At 39.5% G+C, this 18,429-nt stretch overlaps 1 protein-coding gene across 1 annotated transcript in view; it reads left to right on the plus strand.

Moving 5' to 3' along the window:
- The first annotated feature begins 2,021 nt into the window (after positions 1-2,021).
- The window catches only part of LOC146311805 (myoferlin-like), a 33,767-nt gene continuing 17,359 nt past the window's right edge, over positions 2,022-18,429 (plus strand). Inside the window, exons 1-17 of the mRNA XM_084741331.1 lie at positions 2,022-2,228; positions 3,156-3,211; positions 3,581-3,672; positions 11,728-11,836; positions 11,947-12,040; positions 12,130-12,284; positions 13,220-13,348; positions 13,561-13,623; positions 13,707-13,757; positions 13,854-13,884; positions 14,617-14,732; positions 14,873-14,999; positions 15,370-15,473; positions 15,783-15,851; positions 16,936-16,979; positions 17,592-17,674; positions 17,959-17,997. Coding sequence (XP_084597457.1) covers positions 2,141-2,228; positions 3,156-3,211; positions 3,581-3,672; positions 11,728-11,836; positions 11,947-12,040; positions 12,130-12,284; positions 13,220-13,348; positions 13,561-13,623; positions 13,707-13,757; positions 13,854-13,884; positions 14,617-14,732; positions 14,873-14,999; positions 15,370-15,473; positions 15,783-15,851; positions 16,936-16,979; positions 17,592-17,674; positions 17,959-17,997 — 1,450 coding nt within the window. The 5' untranslated portion in view covers positions 2,022-2,140. The remainder of the gene's footprint in view (positions 2,229-3,155; positions 3,212-3,580; positions 3,673-11,727; positions 11,837-11,946; positions 12,041-12,129; positions 12,285-13,219; positions 13,349-13,560; positions 13,624-13,706; positions 13,758-13,853; positions 13,885-14,616; positions 14,733-14,872; positions 15,000-15,369; positions 15,474-15,782; positions 15,852-16,935; positions 16,980-17,591; positions 17,675-17,958; positions 17,998-18,429) is intronic.

Here is an 18,429-nt window from a genome sequence, read left to right on the forward strand (position 1 = left end):
AAGTGACTACAGACATCGTAGACTGGTAATAAATATAGATGGTAGGTGATAGGTGAACAGAAGTGGATATGAGATATATTTTGAAGAAAGTCTACGGGAAACATTTGTCAGCATTGCTCCAAATTTGCCAGTATTTAGCTGCTGCTCCCATGGTGTTAGGAAACTGGGATATAATTGCTTCCAAAATTATTTTAAAAAAGAATATTTGGTATGATAATCATGAGTTTCAAAATGTATTATACAATACTAATCACATATTCCTGTTCCAAAATACTGCAACATGCATCATCGTGGCAGCCAGGTGTAAACAGGTCGCTGATTACCTGACACAAGAAAACAAAACAGACAGAGATGCTGGTTTGAGCATCAAGAAAAAAGCTCTCAGTTTTTTTGTTTTTAATTTAAAATAAAGCACCCCAATGTAGAAATACTCCATTACAAGTAAAAGCCTTGCATTTATATTTTACTTAAGGTAAAACAAAGTACTCGGTGCAAAATATACTTAAAGTACCAGAGGTAAAAGAACTCATTATCCAGCATTCCCCATTTAGAATAATGTATAGACCTATTATATAATTGTTTTATAGTTATTGGATTCATTAACATGTACTTCACTTTTTGTGTACATCACTTTGATGTTGGTGCTAGTAAAGATACAGCTTATTTTACTTTATATACTGGGTTAAGTTATGAATTTGCCCAGTGGGACTATATTTTGCATCATTAATCAAACAGCAAACTAACTATAATGATCAAGTCATTTTAGTAGAGTAAATGGTGCAATATTTACCTCTGAATTGTAGTAGAGTAGAAACATAGTGCAGCAGAGAATGAAAATACAAGTACCTCAACATTGTACTAAAGGTGCATGATATGATTCTGGTGAAAGATAGTTGATTTCTGAGTCTCATTCCCAGGTCATCAAATACTTAGGTTTGGGAATGAGGCTCAAAACCCAACCACCCCACCAACCTGTGATCGGCAAAGTCTTTATTCACAAGCTAGATTTTCTAAAGTCTGAAAACAGAGCCAAGAGTTGTCCAGTTCTTCTGTCAGACCACCTGAATTACATCATGTTTAAAGGCCATTGTGGAACTCTTTCCTAATGACTGCCGAAAATAAACTGCCAGGCCCAGCTTTAAGTACAAACTGTACTTGAGTAAATTTAGTTGTGTACCACCACTGAGCACCAGCCACAGCCTGTTCACACAGCTGCCTTCTGGAAAGAGATACAGAAGTATCCACTGCTGTACCAGACTATTTCTACCCTCAGGCTGACACTGCTTACTTCTTCCTCAGCCCTCATCACCATCATTATAAACATTAGTCATTTGTTATTTGTATTTATTCAACCAATCCACTGTAAATTAAATGTAACTCTGTACAGGGAAGGGAACTACAAGTTATTCTTGCTATCCAACCCTGTGTTCAATGTGTAAAATGTTAAATAAATCTACCTTGTATCTTTCCATCAATGATAGTACCTCATATTTCAGAATATACATATACATTCTGTGGATGGATATATTCTTGCTTTTGGCAGACATGTTTGTACATGCACTGCTACCCAGAAACGTTTACAAAGGGCAGTGGAGTAGTTAGGTTGAGAGGGTCCCTTGAGTGGCCCCACTGTCGACTGTCAAATATGCATGTTATTACCCAGCACGGACACTAGATGGAGCCACAGTAAAATTGATGAACGCTCATACGTGCAGATGCAAAGTATAACCCGAAAAGTGTTGGATTTTTCCCCAACTACCAGCGTTAAATATACAAAGTCAGGACGACTTTACTCTCGCTGAACAAAATGACACTCTTTGAGGATGCTGCACAATGTTTTACTGGATTTGATGAAGAATCACAGCTATGTATCCTGTGATCCGACTTGAGTCTTTTCCACTCCGCTGCACTCACACGGTGGCAGCAGCACCTCACTCGCTTCCAGTCAGAATAATTACACCCCCGTGACCCGCCCTCACCCCCCCCCCGTCCGAACCATCGGGACCTAGACTTCCTCACTCAGCCCTGCCCCGTGGGCTGCAGTGATGGGGCAGTGAGGATGACAAAACACGACATTTCTCTGTAGACTTTTTATAATTCTTTCTTACTTACATAGTGTTTTTTAAACCTGCCTGTTGCCATGTTGCGGGTTGTGGTAGAATCGGCTAAAGGCCTGCCTAAAAAGAGAGTTGGAAATCCTGATCCAATTACCTCTGTGATATTTAAAGGTAAGTCCCATCTTATTTAGTTTATTAATTTCTTTTTTTTTTTTAGGTTTCTGGATAAATGTAAAGCATGTTGTTTGATGTAAATGTTAACTTTTTACCCACTTGCTTGATTACATAATATAACATCATAAACTTAACTTTGCTGTGGTATTTAAATGATTGCTTATGTAATAAACTGTAGTCGAGCTCTTATGCAGCTCTGCTGTATTTGTGCATTAACTAGAGGCCCGATGGTCCATTTAAAGTTTAAAAAGTTTAGGCTAGAAGTGTCCTTTAAATGCAGCATGTTAAAAACTTAATCAGCATAAATTGTATTGCGCCACTTAAGACTTTCCTAACATGTCACAGCATTTCCAAGATGAAAAAACAGCTGGGTAGGGTGGACCATGCCAGGACCTGTAGGATACAGTGTGTAGACATGAGCTAAGACAAGGGAAAAAAAAGAGTATAATGAAGGGAAAAGTTATGAAGGTTAAAGGTTGTAAGGAACTTAGCTTGCAACTGCTGCATTAAATTGATATCAGTCACAGAATGGTCTTTCTTCCCGAAGTGGAAAAGATCTTGCAATCAGACCTAGTTGCTCACAGCTGTTTTCTTTAGCTGGTGTCATCATCATCACCCACAGGTGTGGCAACTTCTGTCTTTTTCCTTCTTCCCTGTAAAAGCAGAAACTGCAGCCCACTAACACCAACACCACTCTTCCCATAAAGCATGCAGAACTGTGCCAGTTTGGATAAAAACTGATTCAGCAGTGCTTAACTTGATTATAGGTGAATTCCTGGGTTGGCTGACCTGTGCGTGTCCTGTTCTTTAGACGTCATGTGCCATACAATATTTTCATTGTGAGGAATAAGCTGCTGTGTCAAACGTTGAAGAGAAACGGCAAGTATCTTTCAGCAAATATTCACCAAAAAAATTCCCTTTCAGAGGAGAAGAAGAAAACAAAATCAATTGACAGTGAGGTGAATCCGGTGTGGAATGAGGTAAATCCATTACACAAACATATGGTCACACTCACAGTCATATATGTATCTCTTTAACTTTGATTTTTAAACAAGCATACTTTACATTAGCTGGTAAAGAAAGAAGGAATGACTGACTAATTGCAAGATATCCCCACTTTATTTACAGCACTAGTCATCACATGGCAAATATATAGTATGACAATCATATGACTGTCACAGTATGCTTTACCATGTTCACAGATTATGTGGCTGATGTAGTGGTGTTAGATGTGACTTTCTTCTAAATGAGTTAATAAATCATTTGAAAGATAAAATGTTTCTTTGGGTCATAACAGCAGTTGAAGTATTATATCTGCTGGACTGTGTCCCCCTCATCTTGTCTTACAGGTCCTTGAGTTTGATCTGAAGGGCACTCCGCTGGACCCCAGCTCCCACATAGACGTGGTTGTGAAAGACTATGAAACTATTGGGAAAGACAAGTAAGTGCAACGCTGCAGCCCCTGAGACTGAGCGCGCTGTTAGCTTTGGCTTTACGCTTTGTGCAACAAGCGGATCGCAGTGATGAAAGAGAAGCCAGGTACCTCACCTCAGTGAATCACAGTGCAAACTTCTTCTGGTCTGAGCCAAAAACATCTTGAGTCAGACTGCAGGGATCCTATTAAAGAAACTCCCTAACTTAGGTCTTAAGATAAGAAGAGTCTGAGATAGGAACTTTTCCCAATGTGGGATTACAGAAACAAATCATAACTTTAGGAATCTTGTCTTATCTTTCATCATCCTATTTTATCTCAGGTTAGGAAATCCTGAATACTCAATGCAACATTTCTTTATTAACCTATGTCTGTTGTCTTGCAATTGATGCTACTCTTCACATCTGCAAGTCAAGAAGATTCTGTAATATGGTTCCAGGTTAGCTAATAGTAGCTGTCTCTTTGATTTTTCACTTGTATGGATGTCATTTTTTTCACAGGTTGTTCAGATACAACACAGGCACATGAGCTGACATTAGGCCAGTCTCAATCTGAAGAGCTTTTGAAGTACCTTGGCTGCAAAATAGTTATTTGTACTTGACAAAGGCCACCACCTGCTTGTTGGGATGTATATCATTATCAGCAATGACACAGTAATATACAAGGAAGATAAGTTAGATATTGTCATAGTGGCCCAGTGTTTGAGTTATGTAGCTGGCTGCCTCTACCCCCTCACACCCTGCTTACCATGCTGAGACTTGCTGGGCTGTGTGGGATGACTGCTCCTGATTGGGCGACAATGAAGGGATGAATTGCTGTTTGTTTTCTCTTGCTCTGTTTGGGATTTGTGTGGCACTCTGTCACTGAGGACAAGGACAAATCTTAAAGGCATATGGTTTGTGGTGGTTATTTGATCAACAAAATTTGTAATGGTGTGATTGTGGTATATACAGTCTGTATGAGCTGTTTGATAGTGTGTGAAGAGAGATGCTGCCATGCAAAATCTTTCTAAGTCGCTGCGAAACAGCTCAAGGCTGCTTGTTCCAAATAAAGCCAGAGTCACATATGGGACCAATCTAGACCAGCCACGAAGAATGTTTCCGAGACATCACTAATTACTGCGATCAAAGTCATAAGAAAACAAGGCACATGACAGTGTATCTTGATGCATGATTTATGTCCAACAGATCATACATGGTATATTTTTTTGTCCTGTTCATACACTTTACAGACTAAAAGTTCCCCCAGTGTACGGGACAGTCATAACTGAGGGAGGAGCTTCTCAGATGTGTGTTTCCAGCACATGAGTCCATGTTAACTTGAGTAAAGTTTTCCACTGGGCTGGCCCGTCTGACACACTCCCTAAAGATCTACACAGTGGGAGCAGAGAAGTACTTCTCTCATTCTCATAAATAGTTTGCCAGCTGTTGTTATGGGAGATCCCTGTCGTCGTGGCAACTAAAGTAAGAACAAGAAATAGCAATCGGTGTCTTCTTAACTAATTAGATTTTAGAAAGGAATCAGCAGATTGTAAGGCAAGGTTCCCCTGCGTAAATAACAGCACAGTCTTTGACAAATTTTGACTATAGGGAGTTTCATGAGTTAAATAATGGGCAAGATGTCTCACTTCCTTACATATATTCTTCAGATGTGAAATGACACATGCTTGAGGTTCGAATTCCTCATGCTTCAATTTTAATCCTTTTTTTTTTTTTTTAGAGACAGTTATTTAAAGAAGTAAAGCCAAAATATGGTAGACAGGTCAAAACATGCCACACATCTACAGCCATGCCAGCAGCTCTGTAAGGATGCACTTAATCACAACATGCTAACAGAGACACTGCTGACATGCTGACATTTATTTATTTATTAATTTATTTGCTTGTTTGTTTGACAGGGACAGTGCACAGCTTCTTAGCTAAAGCAGCTTTAATCTTTAGCCCCTGGGAAGGAAAAGGGAGAGTAACATCTGTTAAGAAAACTTAACGTGTTGTATAAAAACACAATCATAAGACAGTACAAATTTCACAACATTAAGATGTCTCAAATGTTTAGCGAGTAATGTTACCGTCTTAGCATGCTAACATTTGTTAATTAGCACTAAACAACAAGTAAAACTGAAGCTGAAGGGAATCTGATTACTTATACAGTCTTAAACCAAAGTCCTTGACAATTCATTTTGAATGTATGATGGTGGTACATGAAAAGTCAGGGGATCACCAAGTGACCATTGCAGGTCATCCACTGGGGACCATGACTGTCTGTACCAAATGTCACAGCAGTCCATACAATACTTGAGGTATTTCAATAAAAAACAGAAAGTGTCAACCTCAAAGAGACACTAAAGGCGATGTCATGGGATCACTAGCGTCATTAGGATTCATTCTCTGGGAACCATGGATGTTTGTACATAAGGTTGTGCTGATCCATTGGTAGATATTATGATATTTCAAAGAAGAAGTGGCATAGAATAAGTCAGAAGATCATGAAAGTCATAGAATTTAACCTCACGGGACCTTGAATATCCATAGAAAATTTCACAACAATCCATCCTACTGTTGTTTTCACTCTGAACCACAAATGTCCACCTCATGGCAGCATTAAATGGAAAGTCAGGGGCTCACAGAGGTCACTTGAATGCCTCTAGAGACCACGAGTGTTTGTACCAGAGTCCATAGCAACCGATACAATACTTGAGATATTTAAATAAAAAAAAACAAAATGTCAACCTCCTGATGGCGCCAGAGGAAATGTCAGTGGATCACCAGCATCATTAGGATTCATCCTCTGGAAGCCACGAATGTCTTGAACCAAAATTTGTGCTCATCCATTAGTATATGCTGTTTCCCTGAACAGCTAAAGAGAAACCTGTGATTTGCTTGTAGCACCAGGGAATAAGTCAGAGGATCAACAAAGTCTTTAGAATTCACCTTCTGGGGGCCTTTAAAATCTGTGGCAAATTCCACAGCAATCCACCCAATAGTTTTCCTTTTAATATGATTTATTGGCATGAATGTTTGATAAACAATATGGCCAGAACATTTATGATACAGAAAATTTCTTTTCTTGACTTGTAGCCTTGACTTCTTGTATCTCTCGATGAATACCCTGTGGTACCAGAGTCTGTATTTGGTCAGGATCTGTCTCTGTTTTATCTCTGACAGTAAAAAGATAATTTGCCAATTTATGTTCATGGTTTAGGGCCAGATAGCAATTCAGTTTGTTCTGAGTTTTGGTTTGATTCGTCCAATGTTCCGGTTAGGCATCTTTTGTTAATTTCATAATTTGGTTTACTTTGATTGGTTGTTGGAAAGCAGAGCTGGTCTGAAGCTGACCTGTATTTGACAGGGTATGATCTGAAAGTCTCGGGATCAGCTGACAGAAGAAGTTGTTTTCACTCTGAACCACAAATGTCAACCTCATGGTGGCACTAGATTAAAAGGATCACCAGAGTCAGTAGGATTCATCCTCTGGGGATCAAGAAGAACTGTACAAGATTTAATGGCAGTCCATTTTAAGGCTACAACTAACAATTATGTTTATAGTTGAATAATTGATTAATATTTGTTTGTTTTAAAAGCCACAAAGTGGTGAAAAATGTCAATCAGTATTTCCCAAAGCACAAGATGACATCCTTAAATGTCTTGTTTTAATTACAACCATAAGATATTTAGTTTACTGCCATAAAGGAGTAAAGAAACCAAAATAATGTGACACTTTTCTTTAGAAATTGCTCAGACGGATTAATCGATTATCAAAATAGTTTAATTGCAGATTAATTGTTGCAGCTCTAATCCGTTGAATAGTTGTTCAGATATTTCAGTCTAGACCAAAGTGGTGGACTGATCAGTGGACTGACATTGTCATCCTTAACGCTGTGCTGCAAGCTAAAATTGAATACAGTTAAAAGTATCTAGACCATCAATTTAGTAAAACTAGTTCATGGTTGAAAATTAACTGTCCTGATAGGCTTTGCACTTGCTTTGCATTCTAGTTTTTATCCCACCAATGTTGAGATAAAAATAGTTACATATTAAACGAAGGAATACACTGAAATGGCTTTTAAAGTTATTGCATGATTAGTATTTTGATAACACCAACGTGACAGGAAATAGGAGCAGCAGAACTACAGAGTGTTTCATTTCCCGTCTTATAACACGCAGAGTCAGACATCAGTTGGCCTGTTTAAGTGTTTCCCCTCCTTTCACTGGCCATGTATATTGAATATTTCTGGATTTTATAGCCTTACAGCTGAAAAGTCTGTTGATAAATATGAGGCAATAATCAGGGAACTGTGATGTCTGGCTTTCACAGCCTTGTAACAGATCTGTGATGCATCGTCATCGTCATCCCACAGGGATCTGTGAGAGAAAATTGATGATGACGACAAGGGGAGGAAGTTTTTGAACAGAAACCCTGCCAAGGACACTCTTCCTCTTGTGATGCTGCTTGTGTTGAAAATCAGCTTTCCGTGTCACAGGGAGGTGATCAGATCATACCAGGATGTGTGGAATTGCCAAAAAGTTAAACTTTGAGTGTGTGACTGCAAGTCTGGTGGCAAGAAGCACTGATATCTGTTGAGGCCTTTAACATTCTGACAAAGGGGAAAACTGTATCTACATCCAATAATAACTCTATATGCATAGTGTCACCCTGTCTGTGGGTGATTGTGACTGCTTGGATGTGGTGACTTAGTCAGCAGAGGTGGGATGTTTCCCTGTGACTCACCCTGTTTTGGTCATCTCCTTGTGTGTTTACATGGAAAACAATGGAGGATTTGTCAGTCGAAGTACGTCTTCCTGATCCTGTTCACAAATGTAAGTGGCACCGCTCTGTTAATATTAGCCCCATAACTTTTGGAACATGTTCAGGCTGGTGTCACTGCTTCTCCAATTGCACACTATCGTATCTACTGTGTGACTTAATCTCTCTCATATTTGAATGCTCTTAACAAAACACAGTTGAGCTGAAAACCTCAGGTGATCGTTTCATAGGAGATACCTGAAGTTACTCTTTGATTGAGTCCTGTTAATGTTTTTGCTGAGAGGCAATTGGAAAATTGCACATAGGCGTTGTTGGTCACCCAGTCATTTGAGGCTACATACCAGGTTTATAGAGTCACGGACTCCCTGGAGAACCCCTTTGTCAGCCTCCTTCCTGGTGCAGAGCACTGAGTGCAGCCAAAACAATAAGTCCATCCCTTCTTCTCCCATTAAAACTCTATCCAACTATTTGTGTAATGGCTTAAAGTGTTGGCAACCTGATATGCAGCTGCCTGAGTAATTGTATATGAAGTACACTGAATTATTCATATATATTCTATCTAACTTTGCTCTACTTTTGTGTGCATGCGTGTCTGTGTGAGTGATGAACAGACCTGAAGCTCCTCCACAGCTAATCTCACATACTACTTGACCCATCAGCCTGATTTTCGTATGTATGCTGATGGACCACACCAGCTACAATGATGGTCAGAGGCATTATGTTCTCAGGTTGTCCAGTTCTTGCTTTTCTTTTTTAAGTTTTAAAGACTTTCCTGATCGAAGTTAAGTTCACATAACATGGTGGTTTTCTTTTCCTTGCACTTCTTTTCTTGTGACATTTCCATCCAGGCCGGGTAAAAGTTGTTAGCAAAGGGGGGAAAAAATGTTGAGGTCCAAAAGCTTCGAGTTCTGGTCAGTCTTGGACGTTTTTGAATCTGAGCCTGCAGTGGTGTCATTTTAATCTACAGTCCACGGTGAAGAACTGTGAGTTTCTGTCTTGGGAAAATTCCCCCTGTCAGGATTGCTGCCAGAATAATATGACTCAGTCCACCCAAAGATACAAATTACACTTTGTGCTGCATTCCATTCACTATATTGTGTTACTCTGGGCTCAATACAGTGAACATTATTTTATTCAGACAAGCATACATTTATCTGTTGGCAGTTTGTTAGGTACACCCAGTAGGTGATTTGTTAATTTTTTAGCAGGGAGATGGCCCAAACTCAAACCTAAGCCTAACCCTATAGTGAAAACTATATCTGTGATCATGTCTTCCCTAAAATATTTTATTATAGAGGTGGCCTGGTCTGGGTTTTCCTCTCACTCTTTTGCTCTTTCACATTACTACTTTTGCTTTGATCATAAAAGTGACACTGCTCAATAGAGTATACAGGCTGCAATATAGTAGAGCTGGACGATATGATCATAATCAAATATCACAACATTTTTGACCAAATACCTCGATATAGTGACAGTATTATAGGGATGACTGTTGGTGCTTTCACAAAATATTTTTAACACAATGAGATTTTTGGTGAATACTCATCAATAATGTGGATATAATGACTAACTGGGTAAAGGCAAATACGAGAACAGCCAGAGCAAGTTCAGAAAATGACATCACTTTACTGTAATACAACCTTTAAAACCAGGAAAAGACGACACTTATACCGTATCATGCTATAATAATATTCAAATTCTTAGACAATATCAAGTGTCATATGATTTTTTTAATTATGTCTGCGACTTCAGCACCCCGGACAGTGGCATGGATTTATCAATACACAGCACAGCTAAGCTGCTGATAATTCAGAGCCATGGTCGGGGCCATAGATTCTAATTTGCACAAATCTCAGTCAGACTTGACTAACCTGTTCAATGAAACAGGTGGGGGGGGGGGTTGTTTTTAAAGAGGTGTTGGCTAGATGCACTTTGTGGTGCTGTTGAACTATATAGCAGAGTTGTTTCTGGTATTTCACCTGCCTTCATTGTTATCAGTGGGATGGACAAAATAGTAGAAACACCTGTCAGTATAAAACAGCTTATATGAAGGTATTGCAGGACTGTTGTATTAGACTGCATTAGTTTTAGCAAGGTGTGCCTAATAAACTGGCAACTGCATGTATATATTTCAAATACTCAGGCCTCTAATGGTTCAGTGGCCAATATTTTTTCTTCTCAGAACAAGTAGTACATCACTGCTTTCATATTATTCCTAATTGACTGAGCATAAACAAGTTGCACATGAAGCTGTATACTTCTTGGCTGCACACCAAGACAGACCAAACAATCAACCGCAAGCAGTAACAAACTGCTTCATGGCAATTTTTTCAATTTAACACAGCCAGTATTCATGGCAGTCAGATAGACCCTTAGTTTCATTTAATTTTTATCCTTGAAATATCTAACAGAGGAATGTGATTGTTAGATTTCAGCTAAAGCCACACAGCTCTCACAGCAACTGTAGTTCAACTTTATCTGCGTCCTTTACTCACAGCCTTCTCTCTGCAGTTTGATTAATTAGATCTTTTTTCGCAGCTTGATCATTAAGATGTTAATGATTACTTCTTTTCTCAGGAAATGCTGTAATTAACATTCCATAAGCAAACTGTTCGACTCATTGACGGAGGCAAATTACTTCATGGAAAAACTGCTATTGTTTACTCAGTGTTTGATCCACACCGTAGAGGATAATGTTTTTCTTACCAGGAAGATGCCATGATTTTTAGCCAAGACTGGACTGGTGGTACAACTGTACTTTTCAGGTTAACCACATTGTTATTTGACCAGTAGAAAAAATAATCGCTGGTCTAGTTCGAACACTTCCAGAATCATCCTTGCTCTGTTTTTCATAGCTTGTATGTAAATGAAGTTCAAATGGAAGAAGTATTTGTTTTCAGTTGTCTTTGCAGGAGGTCAAAGATGATCTAAACACGCTGTGAATCACTGGCAGGTAGCTTCTGTGCGGCGTTGACTGTATGCTGGCTCATGGGGTGCGTTTGTTTGTCTGAGCAGGCAGGGTTTGTTGGCTCTGGGTGGCAACCTGCTATATGCCTCTTTTGTGAATGTGACTTCACTGAGCACACACACAACATTTCATTTCTCTGAGCTCTGTAACTTGATTACTGATATGTGTGCTGACTAGAATAAAATGGCAGCCTGAGCTTTGTCTTGTCAAATCAGGAAATCAGTGCAGAACTGTCATCAAGAAAACTGACGTTATAACACCTATAAAATTACCTGACACCCAGTACAAATCTGTTTCCGTGTTTAGTTTCCCCATTGTTTTTCCATTAACAGATTGCTCGGGTCAACCAAAATCTCTTTGAGAGATCTTGCCTCTGGTCAAGTGAGATCACTACCGTCCAGAAACGTCCCTCTGGTCAATGACAGTGGACAGAATATTGGAGTAAGGTTCTTTCTTTACGGATTCAAATATAAAATAAACAGGCTAACTTTTATCGTTTTAAAGAAATAAATGAAATAATAGACGAACTTCTTCTTTTTTTTTGGTTCCAGGCTACAATCAACCTCATGATTGGCTATGATCCTCCAGCCAACGCTGCACCAAACCCCAACGACCCTCAAGCAGGAGATGCCACAGTGGATGCTGGTGTGTTTATCTAATTCTCAGGAATGCAGTTAATTTCGAGCCATGTTATGTATTTGATCTCTGATCATGTTGTTTGTTTTTCTGATTAGGTGGTGGGGGTGAGGGCGATGAGACTCTACCAGATGGAGGCCAAAGTGGCTCTGCAGGTGCCCCCATGTCCCCTGGTCAGACAACTAACCTCCGCCAGCGGGTGGCCAGGGCACAGAAACGCCACCGACTGGTCAACAAACCTCAAGACTTCCAGGTCAGTTTGATAGTGTTTTTGCCGAAGAGATACATAACACACAACAAAACCCAACAACTAGTGTGCTGATTAAAATTTTTATATTTCTTCTTTAGCTCCAAATCAAGCACTTAAAGCCAATACGAGTAGATTTTCTGATTCTGATGTTATGCATTTTTTTGTTTGTGTAAACTGAAGCAATCCTTGGTGCAAAAATGTTGGAGTCTGTGTTCTTTTCAGCCTGTCCATCTCACTGTTTGCAGAGGGAAGGATTAGCAGCATTCAAGATTCAATAAGATGCAAGCACAATGAACCTGCTGTTGTCATTCACAAATTGTGTGGTGTATTATGAATTCACACATTCACATTAAAAGACAGAAATGAAACAAGATATTAGCGATGAAAAGTGCAAAAAAGCTGTATAAAATACAGTTAAAAACAAAAAAATACAAGTTAAATAAGGAACACTAACAGATATGTAGTGGTGATGCGTTAGGGTTGTTGAATGACATGTGGTTTGTGTAGAAATTTTGCGCAGTCGGTGGCTTAAAGTGAAATGTAAGTAAATACTGCACAGTACATGCATTGTTGTCTGGGCAGCAATGTATGCAAACTACAATGAATGCTTGTGGTTGGGATAAAAAGATCATAAGCAATCATGATCGTCATTTCTTTCTTTACAAAAGAACGTGATGCTTTTTACAGGCTACCTTCATTCTTTGTAATCCTTGTATGTTTAAAATGTTCTGGATGTTTGTAAAGCCAGCAATAAGAAAGTTTGATTATTTTTTGGCATGAATTACCGGAAACAATGCTTCTCAGATGATTCTCAGGTTATGTATCTATACATCTACAGTATAAATGCACTGAGGTAATCTTGATCAGAGTCAGATGCTCTCGTACTGTCATGAATTTTATACCTTCATCTTCATACTGTGACACTTTGTGCCTTGTAGATTCGTGTGCGGATCATTGAGGCGCGTCAGTTGTCTGGAAACAACATCAAACCAGTGGTGAAGGTTAACGTGTGTGGACAGACCCACAGGACGAGGATCAAGAGGGGAAACAACCCCTTCTTTGATGAGGTACTCTCGCTTAACTCTTGTACAGTGGGGCAGTAGATGACGCAATTTTGGCAGATGATTTGTGCCTTTTGATTTTATTGGTCTGTCACATAAAAATAATTTGGCAAGGTGTAGGGCTAGCCATCTGAAATTACAAAACACACAAATTGCTCAGATGCCCACTTTAAATGCAGTTATTTAGTCTATCTTCATTGAATCTTGTATTTTTGCAGATATTCTTCTACAACGTCCACATGCTTCCATCAGATCTGTTTGATAAGCACCTCAGCTTCCGGGTCAGTACACATAAGTTGATTTTAGACTCCTATCCTCTGTCAGTGTGTATGAATATTTAACTGTGAATTGTTACACTCTGCAGGTGTATAATTCCTATTCATTGAGGGCTGACAGTCTCATGGGAGAGTTCAAGGTACCTGGTTTCATCTAATCTTCACATAATACGTAGAGGAGTGTGTTAAATGCGTTAATACGAATCTTGCTGATCTTGTTTTGTTCTCTCACACAGTTGGACGTTGGTTATGTGTATGATGAACCAGGTAAGCCTGTTACCAACCACAGATTTGTGTGTCATTTACATTTGCTGAGAGGATGCTGTTGTTTAGCTTGTGGACGTTAGAGCGTGACAGGGAAATAGTGTAGTTTTTAGTCGACCTTGTGTTTGTTCATATTAGTAATTCTGGTTACTCTTTCTGTAATATGATAAATGTCTGCACCCACAAAGAATTAGATAATCATACGCTGCAGTTCTTATCGTTTTTTTTTTTTATAGCATTTTTCAGCTTGTTGTTTTGGTTTTCCTGCAACTTTACCGCTCTCATAGTGTAGATTTCAGCTAAAAAGGTCTAAAACCCCCTATACACAGCACCAAATGGCAAACAGACAGAGTTAGGAACTAGGTCGTGAACACAGTGGAGCAATTCAGCTGCAAAATCAGACGTGTTCCTTAGAACGGTGGAGACTAAACAGAGCTAAAAAGAAGGTAAATAATGGACTCACATTAGCCAGGTAGCCAAAAACTCCACAGGAATGCAAATGTTGCTCCAAAACTGCTGGATGTGTGAATAAGCAACTGTTAGCTAACAGGTTTGCCATATCAACTTAAAGTGATAATGTAAGTGCATGTGTACTTATGAGTTGAGTTGTTTACTTACATTATCTCAAAATGTTTTTCACTTGCCAGTACGTTCTACCCGATGGTATTGTGTGTATTAGTGAACTCTATGTGTCCTTTATATGGTGTATTTATATGAGCGTCTGTCCCATTGTAGCCCACTGTGTGATGAGGAAGTGGCTCCTGTTGAATGACCCAGACGACTCCAGCTCTGGAGCTAAAGGCTACCTCAAAGTCAGCCTCTTTGTGGTGGGGACTGGAGATGAGCCTCCGGTATGACTGACAGATCACAGCCCTCAGATAACTTTGACTGACGCTGATCACTTCCTCTTTTCCTCATGTAAATATGCGGGCTACGCCACTCGCTCACTGCCATGGACTCTTTTCTGCTGTTTCTATTTTACATACTGCAGGTGGAGAAGAGGGAGTCAGATGATGATCAAGATGACATAGAGAGTAATCTGCTGCTGCCAGCTGGAGTGACTCTGAGATGGGCCACTCTGTCTCTGAAGGTGTTCAGAGCGGAGGACATTCCCCAGAGTAAGACAAGCAGTTGATTATTTTATATCAGCAACAAATTAAAAGGTCATTTAAACCACACAGCACATACAAAACTGGTTCAGATCGTTCACATATTATGACCTATACTGCAACCAGCCACCAGGGGGCGATCGAGAAGTTTTGGCCTCACTTTTGGGGAGCCGTCATGTCATCCATTTCTATATATGTCAGTGATTCACAAACAAAAAACAAAGTTGAGGTTTAGCTTGTTGAAATACAATTGTTTCCAGCAGGCTGCCAAATCTGATGAAAGCAAGAGGACTATGTTACAATGCTGTTAGTTTAATAATAATGATTTAATGATTTATAATTGATTAATTAATTTGCTTTCAATGTCTTCTTATTTCAGTGGATGATGCATTCGTCCAGACCGTGAAAGAAATTTTTGGAGGAGATGAAAACAAGAAGAACCTGGTGGATCCATTCTTAGAGGCTCGCTTTGCTGGCAAAAAGGTTCCTGGTCATTTTTCCTGGTTAGCTGTAGTGTTAAATGTAACATTGACTGTTTACATGCAGAAAAGATTCCAGTATTTACCCCCCTGTTTTTATTAAACTGTTTATATGGCTAATGAAAATGAATATTCCATTAGTATTCCCATTTACTGGGGCACTCCTGTGGCTCAGTTGGTACAGATTGAGACCATCAGTCTTCAGCGGCGGCCATGTGTTTGGTTCCCGCCTGTGGCTGCATGTCTTAGCCCCCACTCTCATCCCCATTTCCTGTCTCTCTAATGCTGATGTGTTATTTTTCTGTCTCTCCAGCTGTGTACTCAGATCATTGAGAAGAATGCAAACCCAGAGTGGAACCAAGTACTGAACCTCCAAGTAAAGGTAAGAGGTCTTAAGGATGGAAAGCCGTTTCCTGACCTACAACCTTAATTCCAAAAACGCTGGTTTGTTTAAAACATAAATAAAAATACAATGCAATGATTGAATGATGAATCAAGGGACTTAGGAATATCACCAATGGATTCAGAGAATCTTGAGAAATCTCTTCACATAGGGGCAAACCAACATAAAATAGCCCATGACCTCTGACCCCTCAGGTACCACTGCAGTGAAAACTGCTTTAAAAACCCACATAAATTTACAACAGAGACAACGAAGGAACACTTTGGAAAACTGTTGTCAGTAAGCACATTATGTCGCTGCATCTACAAATACAAGTTAAGACTCTACCATGCAAAGCGAAACCCAAATATCAACAACATCCAGAAACGCTGCAGATTTCTCTGGGCCCGAGCTCAGCTGAGATGGACTGACCCTAAGTGGAAGAGTGTGCTGTGGTGTGACAAGTCCATATTCCTGATTGTTTTTCAGAAATCATGGATTTTGTGTCGTCCGGTCTAAAGAGGAAAAGGACCATCTAGATTGTTACCAGTGCTAATTTCTGAGATGGTTTGGGGATGTGTGCATGGTATCATGGGTAACTGTCACATCTGTGAAGGCTCCATTAATGCTGAAAGGTACATGCAGGTTTTGGAGCAACATGTGCTATGATGTCTTTTTTCTGCAGTCCAGATCTGTCTCACGTTGAAAATGTGTTGTGCATTATCAAGCCCAAAATATGGACACAGAGACCCCGGACTGTTGAGCACCTGAAGTAGTATATCAAGAAGAATAAAAAACATTTAGTGTCCTCTGTTCCCAAATGTTTACTGAGTGTTATCAAAAGAAAAGGTGATGTAACACCGTGGTAAACATGGCCCTGTCCTAACTTTTTTGGAATTTAGAATGAGTGTATATTTACAAAAAACAATAAAGTTAATCAGTTTAAACATTAGATATCGTGTCTTTGTACTGTATTCAATTAAATATAGGTCAAAATCATTTAATTTTTTTGTGAGGAAGTAATAGATATCAGGAATGAAGTTCTCAGTCTGACTTTTTTACCTGTTTCTTGTATTTTCTGTAGTTCCCCTCTATGTGTGAGCGTGTCAAACTGACAGTCTTTGATTGGTAAGTCGAACAAGAATGGATTTTATGTGTAAAAGATTTTAGCCTGTGTTATTTTGTGTTGAAGAAGATTCACTGTTATTTTGTCCATAAAGTTATGTGGGGTTGAGAAAGTGCACTGCAGCATTCCTGCAGTGTGGTCAGCTGCGCTGTGTGAGTGTGTGTGAGTGTGTATGAGTGTGTGTGTGTTTCCATGCCCCATCACCAACCACATGAGAATAATGTAGCAGCCTGTGACTCAGGCTGTGCAGGCCCCTCCCTTTCCCCTCAGTAACACGCTCTGGGATCCTGTTGGCACCGATTTTCAGCCCATTTTTATTATGGTGTGTTTGAGTGACCGAACAGTACGATAACTCCAGGAAGGCTGAAGGGAAATAAGTGCAAGAGGAAAGGTTATAAAAACTACATGTACCTCAGAAGGTGTTGAAAACACACTTGGCTCAGAGAGCCAATAAATGCATTATGAAGAGAGATTGTTTTTATATTCCACATACTTTACTTCCTCCACAAAGCAGAGCATAACAGTATCCCTGTCACATTTGCATGTTATTTAACAGGAAATCACATAATTCAGTGCTACCCAGCATGAGTCTAAAGGTGTTGTGGTGATTGCAGGGATCGTTTGACAGGAAATGATGCTATTGGCACCACATACCTGAACCTGGCCAAGATAGCCTCCTCTGGTGGAGAAATAGAAGGTATTGTTTTTAATTTTTTCATCTTTGATTTTTCTTATTAAAATAAAACCTTTAAACCTTTAAATAATTTAATTTTGGCTGGAAATAAAATGCCTAAGAATAAGTCTGGATCGTTTGTGCAAATCCAAGTACTGAAGTTCATAGCCTTTGCATTGAAGATTTTTATATTTGTATTACTATGTGGAAAAAAAAAATTACAGTTAGAACTGAAGTTGTTATTCTTATGTGCCTGTTTGTATTAACTTCTAAATACTACTTGAATTGTCCCTTTTCTCCTGGAATAGAGGAACATGCGGGAAATGATGAAATGCCGTCATTTGAAGGTTCACCTGTGCTTTTTGTTTTGCCCCCTGTTGCATGAGATGTGATGCATTGAGCATGTTGTGCACGCTAATTGTCTCATTCTGTGTGCACATTGCAAATAAAAATGTGCTATGCTCTGTGTTGACGTTAGAATTAGGATTTAAATGTTTAACAGTTTTTTTTTGTCGTCATACTGTCGTGCCTGCCTCATGCATACCCAGCATTCCCCGTTTTCCACCTCATTCTGTCCATTACCACCGCTTCAAGTACAGCAACACTGACATACTAACATTAAAGGGATTAGATTATTTGAGTGGGATGATATGAGGTTCATATCACATCCAAACTTAGTTTATTAGCTACACTTGATGGCAGCCTGCATGTCCCCAGTTTGGAGAAGCAGAGAGGAGAACCAGCACAGAAGCAATGTACTGCTGTGGACGGTGTCGGCA

This window comes from Lutjanus erythropterus, chromosome 17 (assembly GCF_056507025.1).
Source record: "Lutjanus erythropterus isolate fLutEry1 chromosome 17, fLutEry1.hap2, whole genome shotgun sequence".
Lineage (NCBI taxonomy): Eukaryota > Metazoa > Chordata > Actinopteri > Lutjaniformes > Lutjanidae > Lutjanus > Lutjanus erythropterus.